The following is a 13,416-nucleotide window of genomic DNA, read 5'->3' on the forward strand; positions in this document are numbered from 1 at the left end:
TTGAGGATTAGAAAATATAATGGCATAAGTGTATTGCTGTGGGAGGAGATGAAATAAATTATGACGAATAAATTCAAATATTGTATTTTATTGAACCATTCTCAATACTTTTTGATCATGGGTATTCTGACAGTAGTTATGTTCATTAAATACTTTCTTAATTAGTTTAGTATTTACATTTGTTTGAGAAGTGCCTTCATGAATATGTCAACATGGCCCAATGTACTGTACAAAGGTAGGAGGACTGGATAGATAAGTTGCCATCTACAGTTAAGCATTTTGCCAATAAAAAGTTGATGAGCAGACTAACTATGGGTAACATTGTCATGGATTCATTAGATGTCCGTAAATTATTTGCATTTGCCAAGACATACAAGCAAGGGCAACAGCTCTGTCCAGTGGTTGACAAAGCTAGAGCACCTACACATAGGTTGGAAAAAGCCATGCATACCCTGTTTACTCCACACCTGGATGGATATTCATTTGCCATCTTCAGTGCAGTAGAACTATTAGAGCAGTTCAAAGGGATCACCTCCCCTAAGTACGTCATGGTGTTGGACTTTTGCTCCTTATACCCCTCCATTTAGCTACTCCTTTGTTTCTGTGTTCTCAGAGACTTCTTGTTTACAAGAGTGGACGATAGAGCAATGCACCAATACGTACTGGAGTTTGCCCACTTGATGTGTTATAGTTCTATATTTCAGTTTAATGGGGTTTTATATATGCAAAGTAAAGGGGTCCTCATGGGCAGTCTGACTTCTGGGGACCTCTGTGAATTAGTCATCAGACAATTGGAAAGCAGGATCCTCCCCAACTTCCTCCACAACATCATCCTGTACAAGAGATATGTTGACGACATCATTTTCTGGAGGACAGCACTGAATTTGATGCAGTTTGTTTACCCAGTGAATGACGATCCATAAGGGTTGTTCCCTGAGGTGGAAGAACATAGCCCTGCCTGGGTCCACTTCTTAGACATAGATGTTAGGGTTGAGGGGTCAGACATATACACATTTTTTTTATTGTAAACCATGTGCATTCTCCACATATGTCCCTATTGGATTATGTGATCTGTTTCTGTACAAGATGGCAGCATTTGGAGCCTTAGTTAGAAGAGCATTCACACATTCTTCTACTCCACAAAGCACTGGCAGAGGAATTAGGGCTTATAGAACAGATAGCCAGGGCCAGTCTTATACAAAGAGTGTGTGAATGGCACAGACAGGACCCATCATTTCGACAGAAATGCCGAGAGATAAACAATAAACAGGAAGAGTATATGGAGAGGATCCCTCTCACTTTTAACCAGCATTTAAAATCATCATACACCACAATTGCCAAGAAACAACAAGTTTGTATTATGTACAGGAGATGCCCCTCCATATTCAGCCTACTAGGAAATGGAAAAGACCTCCTAACACCGACAGACTACTGGGCATTTATAGCATCCCTATCATAGACAACAGATGGGATAGAGAAATGTTTTCCATTTGGTCTACCAAACGTTTAATGGGGATCAGGATACATGAGCATAAATCTGAAATACAGCATAGTAGGAGTACTATTTCGCTCTCCACATATGCAACTGACCCTGATATTATGACAGAGCTTCCCAGAGACCAAATCATCCTTACTACCCCACACACAGAACACCTCAAGTAGTTAGAGGTGGTCGATATTTTTAAGGCTTACTGCAAGTCCACATTCATTAATTTTAGGGAAGAGAAGTCTCTATCAATGGCATGGCCAACCCCATAATGATTATGATGATAAAGAAAAAAGGTCCTCTTTCCACCCTGTGGGCCTTCTCAGTTATGCACACTATGGAAAGAGTCATAAATATGAAGTGTGGCTGAATACACCCTTAAGCATGTAAGTTAAGTGAGGAAATATAAAGTTTTTCTCCCTCAATTAAAACTTTTAAGTTCTGAACCAGTAACATTATCAAAATTATGAATTCTTAAGTAAAATTACAAAATAGATATGAAAATAAAGAACAACTATTTAAGGATATTCCAAAAGGAGTCTTTACAAGGGTCAGTTTGGCAGGCCAATTTATGTTCGGCATATTGAATTACCTGCCAAAGGATTGTATTGAGAATTGATTTATATGTTCGCAGTGGCATAGCGTAGTTGTCAGCCGCCCGGGGCGGAGGAAAATTTTGCCGCCCCCTTATTTAGGTATTATTATTTATTGCGAAATTTTGCCGCCCTCTTAAAGTGCCGCCCGGGGCGGGCCGCCCCTGCCGCCTCCACTACGCTATGCCACTGTATGTTCGACTTACAATTCAATGATTGTCTGACTTGAATCGATCCACATAAATATAGTTTAACAGCACCGACGGTTGGCTTTGTAATAGTGTTTAACATCATGGTTCTTGCATGCACCGATAGGTTTCGTAAAAAATTTTAAATGAAGACACAATTTTTATAAAATAAAATCTATCCATTCCAGAACCAAGTTTTTATATATACATATGATTATTACTAAATAAAAATTGCAATAATATATTTTGATTTTATTTTTTTAGTAAAGTCTCCAATAGAGAAAACACGGTACGACACCTCGCTCGGATTATTGACCAAAAGATTTGTCGAACTGCTTACCGGAGCTCCCGACGGTGTAAGTTTTTCAAAATGTTTTTAAATATATCGTGAATTGTGAATGGTAACAGTATGAAGATAAACAGTTACAATATATTATAAAGATTAGTTGCAGAAGTATTTGATTAGATTCCACCTATTCGTACTATCATAAAATTTGAGTAATATAATGCATGCAATTTGTTTATGAAGCAGTTTATATATTTTTTATCTAGACAAGTATATGTTAAGATCATTGATTTTATAGAATTGGAGTGAAATATTTTAACAGGTTGTAGATCTAAATAAAGCATCGGTGTTGTTATGCGTGCAGAAACGGAGGATCTATGATATAACAAACGTTCTGGAAGGAATCGGCCTTATCGAGAAAAAATCTAAGAACAACATCCAGTGGAAGTAAGTAAAATAGCTGGTTTTAGTTGATTCGTTTTAATTCGTAAATTTCCTTAAGAATGTCTTTTATTACAGAGGAATACTACTACTTTGTATTAAAACAATTTAAAATTTATTGAGAAATGTTTCTTATTCCTTATATAATGCTACAGCTGTACTTCCCATGGGATAAAGAACAAAGATATGTTACTCTCATGTGTATCCTGCCACAATCAACCAATTTGTTCCAAACTGTTTTGGGTAGCAGACTAGCATGGCAGAACTGATTATCCAAAGTGGTTAACTTTTACTTTAGCGTGTGTATTATTTATTTTTTAATTTAATTTGTATGGATTTTGTTGTTTTAATTGTACAATTTAGATACACTTAACCAGAAATTGTTACCTTCCTTGCTGCAAAGAGACCGAAGACAACATGCCAGTCAGTCTTGTGGCTTCAACAACTTCTTTGTTTTGGGTCGAATTATCTTCCCTAATGTGAATATGTTTGACAACTTACTTTGTTTGATTTCTAATAGTCTTTCCTTCACAATTAGATTCAAACATATACCTAAGCACTAATTTTCCAGCAAATAAATGTAAACAAACTTTTGAAATTTACAATGCGGCGTTGTTCTATAAATAGAACGCCTTTGTTTCCGTCGTTTTCAGGAAAACAACGGAAACAAAGGCGTTCTATAAATAGAACAACGCCGCATTGTAAATTTCAAAAGTTTGTTTACATTTATTTGCTGGAAAATTAGTGCTTAGGTATATGTTCAAATCTGTATGTACTTTCCAGTTTTTTGAGGAAGTTATATTCACCTTCACAATTAGTTTTAGAAAACAAGAAGTGCCTATTGAAGGCAGTAATATGTTGTTTGTGCTATCTGTCACCTTCCTGAAACACATCTTACTGCTTGCACTGTGAATGACAATTATTGTTGACAACTGTTGAATTGTATCAATGTACCATGTACAATAACAAACAGAATATTGTTTATGACAAATGCTATGTGGAAAAATATAATGATAATTAGCATAATCTTTCAGTACTATATTTTACTGTGTACTCGTACCCTTTCTCGATAGCTTCCCACCTGCTTTGTTCTTTATCATAGGTGGAGTATAGTAAGAAAACAGATGTATAAATTTGTAAAATAATTTCATATGGCCCATCCCTAATATATCTTGTTCATATAGCCTTAATATGTTGATTTCTTTTGATAATTAATAAATTGATAGTTGTAAAATATAATTCACAAAATAACACCTTTTACTTATAGCTGAGATAATTTTTATTGAGAAAAACTAACGTTTTCGGCTTATTCAATAAGCCATCCTCAGGTTTTAACTTTCGAACAAAAAAGAACACTATCGTTCCATTAAAAGAATACAATTGTTTGAAAAAATTCAAAACATTAGTATTCTTTTAATGTATTCAAACAATTGTATTCTTTTAATGGAACGATAGTGTTCTTTTTTGTTCGAAAGTTAAAACCTGAGGATGGCTTATTGAATAAGCCGAAAATGTTAGTTTTTCTCAATAAAAATTATCTCAGCTATAAGTAAAAGGTGTTATTTTGTGAATTAGACTAATTATTGGCTGAGCTAGTATCTGCTTTATGTTGTAAAATATGTGGGGCATTCAAGTCAAATTGGGACTTTTAGTTTTACAGGTACGAGAAGGGATGCTAATATGGATTTACTACTTGTGGTGGTAAGTGGAAAGTGTCCTGTTATCTGAAAACAGCATGCCCATTGCAGACCAGTTACATGACAGTTATTCAAATGGTATACAACAGTGTTAGTGCTCTCGTGAACAGTGAGTTGTGAAGGTTTTTGTGAAGGAAGGTGTAAAACCTAATGGATGTTTAATGAAGACTTCATTCACAGTATTGTAACGAGACACTTAGCCACAGTAAGACATCTGAATGGTTAAATGTTTTAAAGATGGCTGGAGGTCCATGAATGATGATCCCAGCCATGGTGGTTCCAAGCTCACAGCAGTCATTTTTGTGAACTTCCAGTGGTATGGAACTCTGGTCGTAGATAATTGACTCATAACCTGTCATGAAATTACACGAGAGAAATCCTTCTTTGGGAATGACGAACACATTCATTCTCCAGGACAATGCTCACCATACTGCATGCATATTACAGCAGCTTGACTGGGAAAGTATTGCCACATCCTCTTGCAGCCTGGATCTCGCTCTGAGTGATTTTTTTTGTCTGTTTGGACCTCTAAGAGTTCCCAGGAGGTCAGGATTTCAGCACTAACACTGAAATGAAGGCTGTTTTAGAATGGTTCAGATGATCTGACAAATCTTTTTACACTGAAACTTTCCAAGCAATAGTTAAATGATGGGGTAAGTGTATACACTTACCCCATCATTTAATGTAGCAGGAGAGTATATCGAAAAATAAATGCAGTCCATTCCTTGATATTTGTTCTTTTATTATGTACGCACAAGTCCTGGTTTGACTTGAACTCCCCTCAAATTAGTTGATTTTCAAAACAAAATCACACGAGGTTCAGTTATATTCCTCTTAAGACAAATAACATAACTGATAATCCATAATATAAGATAATTATTGGTAAAATTATCTAAAGAAGTATTTTTTTGTCAGAGGTGGGACTCTGAATTCTGAACTGGCAGCAAAGTATGAGAACGTAGAAAAGGAGATAACGCTGCTAGACAGTAAAGAAAATCAGCTAGATGAACTCATTCACAATGCAACCTTACAACTGAAAATGATGACGGAAACTGAAGACAAGAAATATCCTTTGTTGATATTTATTTTTTTTTATTGTGAATCCAAAGCAGTTATATTTGCAGATATGTTTCTGCTCTTATATATTATCTATCTGATATATATTAATGACACACCATTATATAGATACATAAATATCTAACAGTTTTACAATGATAGTTTTCTATTATTAAGTATATAACTAGCAAGCTATATCATGCTTCTTTTTGTGGTTTTTCTGTTGCGATGGATTGGTGTGAGGTTATGAGTATCTGAAGATAAACAAATTGCCAAATTTTAACAGCTGCTGTGCTCATCTCATCAAGAACATTTTGGATGAATTTGTATTATTGTGGCATCAGATAAGACACTACTGAAAAGACAAAAGCAGAACTAGTCACTACTAGATCTGCACACACAGAACACCAAAAGAGGAATACTTTCTGGAAATTAGGAGCTATAATAGAGGCTAAAGACTATACCAGTAATATAGTTTCATCTGCATAGTGATATATGGTGTGTACAGCAAATGAACAAAAATAATTGACTCAAATTGAAAGCTACTTTGAGATAAAAATTAATATGATTTCTTCATATAGTTTAGGATATGGCTAATTTCATTGTAATTTCCTTAACGATGTATACATATGCATATATTACGTACCGTGACCTTCAAGGCATCAAATCCTTTTCTGACCAGACGGTCATTGCCATCAAAGCACCTCCGGAAACCAGATTAGAAGTACCTGATCCTAGAGAGGTAAGTGTCTGGCTTGTTTGAGTTTTCTGTCGTTATTTAAATTCCAGACATTACATTAAAGTGTGTTGGTCATTTCCAGTCTCTCCAAATTTGGTTAAAGAGTGAAAAGGGTGAGATAGAAGTCTATCTTTGTCCCGACGACGACGATAGCTCTTCTTTAAAAGAAGAGAAACAAGAAAAATCGATAAAAATCGAGAACAGTAGCAATGAGAACTTAAAAGGTTAGTTGGTAACCAATAAAGCATTGTTTTTTCAGTTTTCTTCAAAGAATTTTGTTGTTGGTGCTGAAATTTGCACGCAGAGGAAGGTACAGTCGCCAAGAGTATGGTTTAGTTTGAGTTAAACTTTATGGCTCATTATTGGAGGGCAAACTAGTTTATTAAGTTACACCATTTTGTAATAAAACTTCCATGCATGCAAAAAGTTTTAGTATGCTTAGAAATGCATGTTGTTATGTAGAACTGTGAACTGTAGGCAACGGCATAGATTCAATTATAAAGCTAAATAAAGTTCGTTACAACACGATTGTATAATACTAATTTAATTGAATTCGAGGGTTGGATTTCATGCTGATCTTTGGTTAAACAAGAGAAGAGCAAATTATCACACAGGCATTAATTACATATAAATACTGCTATATTTGCAAGCACTTCAGATGTGCTATAAAATGTCGTCCTCAGGTAGACACAATCTCGAATAAAGTTTTAATTCAAAATCGTTGTTCAAAAAATTAACGGCATTAGTCCTTTAGAACAACTAAACGTAAAGAATTTAAATTGACACGTGCGTGGTGACAATGCGCATGTGCCATAATGTGTTGAATAGGTGCCGAGAAGGAGCTAGAAATGATGTTTTAATCTTTTATACAAGCTGACCCACAGCAGGCAATTCAAGTGTGGGGGGAGTTGCATGGATTTTGTAAAAATGGTAAGGAGGACCTCTCAAACATACACCAGGTCCCTCTGATTGAACTACCTGAGTATCGTGACATGGTTCCACAGTGGGGTGTGTTGGTGTTGTAACCCCATCCTTGTTAGTTCAGTGTCAAACCTACCTGCCTTGACGGAATGTTGATGTTCGGAGATGTGGCAAGATAACATTCTGGTTGTCGCTCCGATGTAGTGGGACTGAATACCAGATGTTGTGTTTTCCAATGGGATAGAATATATCCCAGACTTCTCTAGAATAGAAGTAGCATCCCTGTCATTGCATAGCAGCCTCCTGAGATTTGGTCGTAGAGTGACCGGCAGAAATAGTGCGTGTTATCTAAAATTATGGCAAATACGGGCAGTGATGCAACCACAGAACGGTAATGAGAGAGACAGACAATTGTGCATTCCTTTGGGATGTGTAAAGTGGTGGCAGGAAAAAGAGATCTTTTAACCTTACTCAAGATGTACTTATATTTGGAGTTGGTATGACCTGCTGCATTTACTGCTGTGCAAATGGTAGTAAGTTCAATATTGATAGCAGTTTGTGCAGAAGGTAACTTTAAAGGCCCTTCTAATTAAAGGGGCTATAGCTGCATTGATGTAGTGCAGGGATTAAAGGGAGTATGCTGTTAAATTTATGGATCACAGAGTACATTATACCTCCCTGGGACTTGGAGATGCTTAGATCTAATAAGCAATTTTTCCCCCATTTTTTTTTTCCGGGTAAAGTCGATAGTAGAGTAAATATTCGTAAGAAGTATTTGAGGTCGAGGAAATCCTTTTCCGTGGCTTACCAGTCTACAAGAATGTTGTCTACGTATCTCAGATATATCAATGGGTATGCTATCGTGATGGGGAAACTAACAACCCTTTGTTCAATATGTCTCGTGAGCAATTCCACTAGTATGGCAGACAGCGATGAGCCCATTGGAACCCCCTATTTTTGCAGGTATATTTTCCTATTGAACCGAAAATAATTATGTTCGGTAACAAAAAGTAAAGCTTCGCAAATCTCTAAGACTTGCTGCGCTGAAAAGCACTCCTTGATGAGTAGTGTATTGGCAAGCATAACTACCTCAAACTGAGGTACTGAGGGGTAGAGAATGACATCTATTTTGTAGAAACTGTACCTATTAGGGAACAATTTATCTAATGCAGCAGATAAAGATGCTTTGGCCATTATAGAGGAAGATGTAACAAGGAGGAAAGAGGCCACTTAGGAGCTTGGCAAGCACCTTTTCAATGTGGTAGGTTGGATGGATCCTTTTGTTAACCAGCAGCCTCAGTGGCCAGCCCTCTTTGTGTTTTGACCTCAAGGAAGAGTCTGGGGCATGCTACATTGGATGGAGGTTCCACACGCCCAGGAAGAGAGCATATATACTCGGTAGAGATATTATTTTCTTAATCTTCCTTAAAACGATAGGAGTTGGGATTGGTTGAGGAAGTCCGCAGCTCTGGTTAGAAAGTCCTCTTCCTTGCGTAAGACAAACTTCCTGTCCAAGATCAGTGGCCTTGAGTTGGCTGTTTAAGGAGTTTTTGTTGTCACCCGTGGATTGCTTTTCAGATGCAAGCATTGAGACGATGGAAAGTTTCATATCTGGGAATTTGGTGGCCGCTTGACAATTCTTGAATGCCGCTAGGACCTCCGGGACTGCTTCGGAGGCACCATATCACGTGAGGGGGGATATACTTAGGTTTTCTTTGTATGATCTTGCAAATCTGGGCTGGAATGTGCTCCTCTGTGTAGTTGAAGAACGGGATCAATTGTAGTTGTCCACGTTGCCAACATGTAGCCTCAAGAAGCCATTGGAATTTCTTATTTAATTTAAAGATCACCTTTTCAGCAAATAGCGATGCAATACTTTGCAGTTTTCCAAGTTGGTCATACAGAGAGGCCGGGTGGTATGCTTTTGCAAACTGTAGGTGGGAGAGAGATAATTTCAGCTTCACTTTGGCCAGACATTTATGTTTATTTTTAATTAACTTTGAAAGGAGTGATTTCTCCTCCTTTCAAAGTTACACATCCCAAAGGAATGCACAATTGTCCGTCTCTCATTACTGTTCTGTGGTTGCATCACTGCCCGTATTTGCCATATTTTTAGACAACACGCACTATTTCTGCCGGTCACTCTACGACCAAATCTCAGGAGGCTGCTATGCAATGACAGGGATGCTACTTCCATTCTAGAGAAGTCTGGGATATACTCTATCCCATTGGAAAACACAGCATCTGGTATTCACACTCACTACACAGGAGCGACAACCAGAATGTTATCTTGTTGCATCTCCGAACACCAATATTCCATCAGGGTTGGTAGGTGTGACACTGAACTAACAAGGATGGGGTTACAACACCAACACATCCCACTGTGGGACCATGGTCGCACAGTGGGATGTGTTGGTGTTGTAACCCCATCCTATGCTCAGGTATTTCAATGAGAGGAGCCTGGTGTATGTTTGAGAGGTCCTCCTTACTGTTTTTACTAAATCCATGCAACCCCTCCCATGCTTGAGTTGCCTGCTATGTGGGTCAACTTGTATAAAAGATTAAAACATCATTTCTAGCTCCTTCTCGGCACCTATTCAACACATTATGGTACATGCGCATTGTCACCATGCATGTGTCAGTTTAAATTCTTTACGTTTAGTTGGTTCTAAAGGACTAATGCTGTTAATTTTTTGAACAACGATTTTGAATTAAAACTTCATCCTCAGATAGACACAATCTCGAATAATGTTTTATAGCATGTTGAAAGCATTTGTATATATATCTCTATTTATATGTAATTAACACCTGTGTGATAATTTGCTCTTTTCTTGCTCAATATTAATTTTCAAGTTAATTTGAATTTTTCTATTTTAAAAATCTAGCAGACCCCTCTTTAAAGTACGCTTTAATATCCGAAGACGACGATTTAGCTCCGATGGGAAAGAATTTTCTACTACAAACAGAGGACCAACATAGTGATTCACTGCCATTTGTACATTTAGAGCCGCCGTTATCGGAAGAAGATTACACATTCACTCTGGACGAAGGAGAAGGAATAGCAGATCTGTTTGACACCTGTGATTTTTCTATGTAAGATAGTAATTATAATCGAATTCCCTGGTAATGTTATATCAACGGGCCAACACGTCTGTTGCCCAGTTTGATTTTTTTCCTTTTTTTAAAGCCAAATATTGTTGTTTGGCATTACGAAAAAGGACGTTTTCTCGAAGATAATTCGTCGGCAAAAAAAAAAAAAAAAAATACCGAAACGATTGTTTTTTCCTGCACCAAACATTGAATGAGCACGATCAAAACAGAAAAAAGCATTCAAATTTCTCATCGTTTCTTAAAATTTGCTGTTTTATTCTTATTAACGAAATTTTTTTATGTATTAGTGACAGGAAAAGTTAGTTTTAACACTTAGCAGGTTATTGATTTGATAGTGATGTGTTTTGATGGTTATTTCAAATTTTTACTTGTATATGAATGTTGTTTTGAGATTTTTAGCCTAGTGCAACTTACATTGTAATCGAAAGAGACCAAGAAGGATTTGCCTGTACGAGATTTGGCGTTCGTTAATTCATGGGAGCCACTGTGCACTTGCAAGTACTTGCAGCACTTGAACTTAATGAGAGGATCTTTAAAATGCAATGAGAGAGAATTTCTTTTAATCACCTTGAGCGCCTTTTTTGTATATATCCGTATAAAGTCCATTCTTGTTGAAATTTGTTTCTTTGATATTTGACACACTACTGTTGTTTGTTCTCAAAGAAAAAAAAATTGTAAGATAATTAGCATTAAATATTCATGCAAGCGGACGAACAAACAGACGTGTGCCTTAATTTGTACACTTCCTTTAATTAATTCTTATGTACTTGTTTTGCATGTCGGAGTTAAAATAATGTACATAAATGTAAAAATATCGATCATATATTTTTAAGTGAAAAGAAAAGAAAAAAATAAGAAAAAACCAAGTTATCGAGTGGGATATTTTACTTGGGATGTCGGTTATTCTTATCTTTATCATTTTATCTAATCGTAATTATTATTGCGACGGAATCGAGGAAAGTGTAAGAAACCATCGAGTACAAAGACGAGTTTTATAATTGTTTACCACGAATCCGAACGTCGACGCATTTTGAAATTTTAGCGGCACTCCAATTTATTGTACAGTATTAAAATTTAGAGAACGACTTTTTATATAGATTTGCATACCGTTGTCATAAATTCCGTTAACGTCTGCATCCCGTTGCAGAAATTTAGTTCAAACGAAACCGACTCCTGCGGAGGTCCGATTTGTTCCGAAGCCTCGACCAAAGAATTCGGGGACTTAAAAACAAATGTATATTACTTAAATCAGTTTTGTAATTTTTTTTTTTCAAATAGAATTTTATGATGTTTTAAAAATAGTCATTGTATTTCTTATGTAATTAAAAGAAAATTTTATTTACTCCCTTTTTTGTAAGAATTCATTGTTGAATTACAAACATCCTGATTATCATTAAGACTAGTCTGTAATTAGTTAACGACTCAGTTTGTGTGTATTAAAGTCTAAAATAAAAATTGGTATTCTTTAATTTTCATCTCGAGAGACTTGAGCTTAAAGATAATTAGTTTTGTGTGTGTATAAATCTTTTTCTTGAGAGGAATTGGTAAAGAAACCAATAACTAAACTCGACAGAATTGTATATAAAAGTATCAAATAAGATTTAAAATGCGAATTTGGTTTCTAAATAAGTAACACAAAGAAGTGGCCACGAGACAATGGGACTAGAAGCTTATTTCTGTAGACATTAGCAAAAAAATACCTGTCTATCGATCAAAATTTAAAAAAAACTCTCACGTACTGTTGAAAATTTTGTATAGTCTAGTGTTCAAAAAAACACTAAACAATCAACTGAGATCGATAATGTATCACACAATCCTCTAAGGCAGTTTCCCAAACACTCAAAATTCTAAAAGAAAATATTTAATAAGCTCTTTTTTAAAATTTGGAAAAATTAATATGCATTAACTGCAATACACAAATTTCATTCAATTCTAAAACTATTATGAATTGTCAACAAATTGTATCAAAGACAATTATTGGTAGTTGTTTTCATGCTTACTCTTCCCATACAATTCTTATTCGCCGATTTCATTTATTATTATTAGATCCTAAAAAGACCCGTTAATCCGCAATACGTACGATTAAAGACACTTAAGTCGGAACCCCAATGGGCCACGCTCGGAAGCGACCCGATATTTCCGGGACGCCGTCCACGAAATATTTCCGAGGTTCTCGGCCCGGTTTAAAACTGTCGACGGCGTAGCGTCGGACCAAACGGAGAATTGTTCTGTTGAAATTTACAGAAGGGTGCATAGGGATTTGAATCCGTGATCGGATCTGGCCGGGTCTACAACCGGTTTCCCAAATTTCCCCTGTTCGACTATCTAGTGCCGAAAGCATTTTTAAAGAATTACTTTTTGTGAAATGACCAAACGAGTAATCAATTAAAATAGCAGTGGATAGCACTATTAATGTCTTGGATAAAATGAACTGCCACAAGAATTTGGATTAAAACTTTTAAATGAAAGGTAACACATTACAGAGTGATTTGTTTCTGTTATTGTTTTAAACTTTGCTTTTCTTATAGTGCAATTCGCAAAAGAGTGCATTCACTCAAAGGTTTGTCTCGGATAATGCAAAACCTCAGTCGGGATTCTACTACCGTTTAATGTTATTTTTGATATGACCGATTCACCGATACGAGTGCCGTATATATCGTAGTAACTGACCTGACGATTTTCTGCATTTTTACAATAGAAAAAGAATTTCTCTACTGAATTTTTATCAAAATGTGGGGTAAACAGTAGTTATTGGCCACACAGAAGTTTTAAAATGAAAATTTTATGACAATATTTCCCAATTTAATCTGTTACGATAATTTTTTTAATAGCCTTTCTACTGTCACCATCTAGAAATTACAAATGCCAATTGTATAATTCTTGTTTTACAAAAATGTG

General features: G+C 36.1%; 1 protein-coding gene across 5 annotated transcripts in view; it reads left to right on the forward strand.

Moving 5' to 3' along the window:
* LOC136968720 (transcription factor E2F3-like) overlaps positions 1–11,860 on the forward strand; it is a 29,586-nt gene extending 17,726 nt beyond the window's left edge. For 4 of the 5 annotated variants that reach the window (XM_067262746.1, XM_067262748.1, XM_067262750.1 and 1 more), the window contains 7 exons: positions 2,532–2,623; positions 2,876–3,000; positions 5,607–5,756; positions 6,375–6,489; positions 6,569–6,710; positions 10,293–10,500; positions 10,595–11,860. In XM_067262746.1, coding sequence (XP_067118847.1) covers positions 2,532–2,623; positions 2,876–3,000; positions 5,607–5,756; positions 6,375–6,489; positions 6,569–6,710; positions 10,293–10,500; positions 10,595–10,712 — 950 coding nt within the window. In that variant the 3' untranslated portion in view covers positions 10,713–11,860. The remainder of the gene's footprint in view (positions 1–2,531; positions 2,624–2,875; positions 3,001–5,606; positions 5,757–6,374; positions 6,490–6,568; positions 6,711–10,292; positions 10,501–10,594) is intronic. The other variant, XM_067262751.1, reaches the window with a different exon arrangement.
* The last annotated feature ends 1,556 nt before the right edge of the window (positions 11,861–13,416 follow it).

Source organism: Centruroides vittatus, unplaced genomic scaffold (genome assembly GCF_030686945.1).
Source record: "Centruroides vittatus isolate TY-2023 unplaced genomic scaffold, ASM3068694v2 contig_1507, whole genome shotgun sequence".
Lineage (NCBI taxonomy): Eukaryota > Metazoa > Arthropoda > Arachnida > Scorpiones > Buthidae > Centruroides > Centruroides vittatus.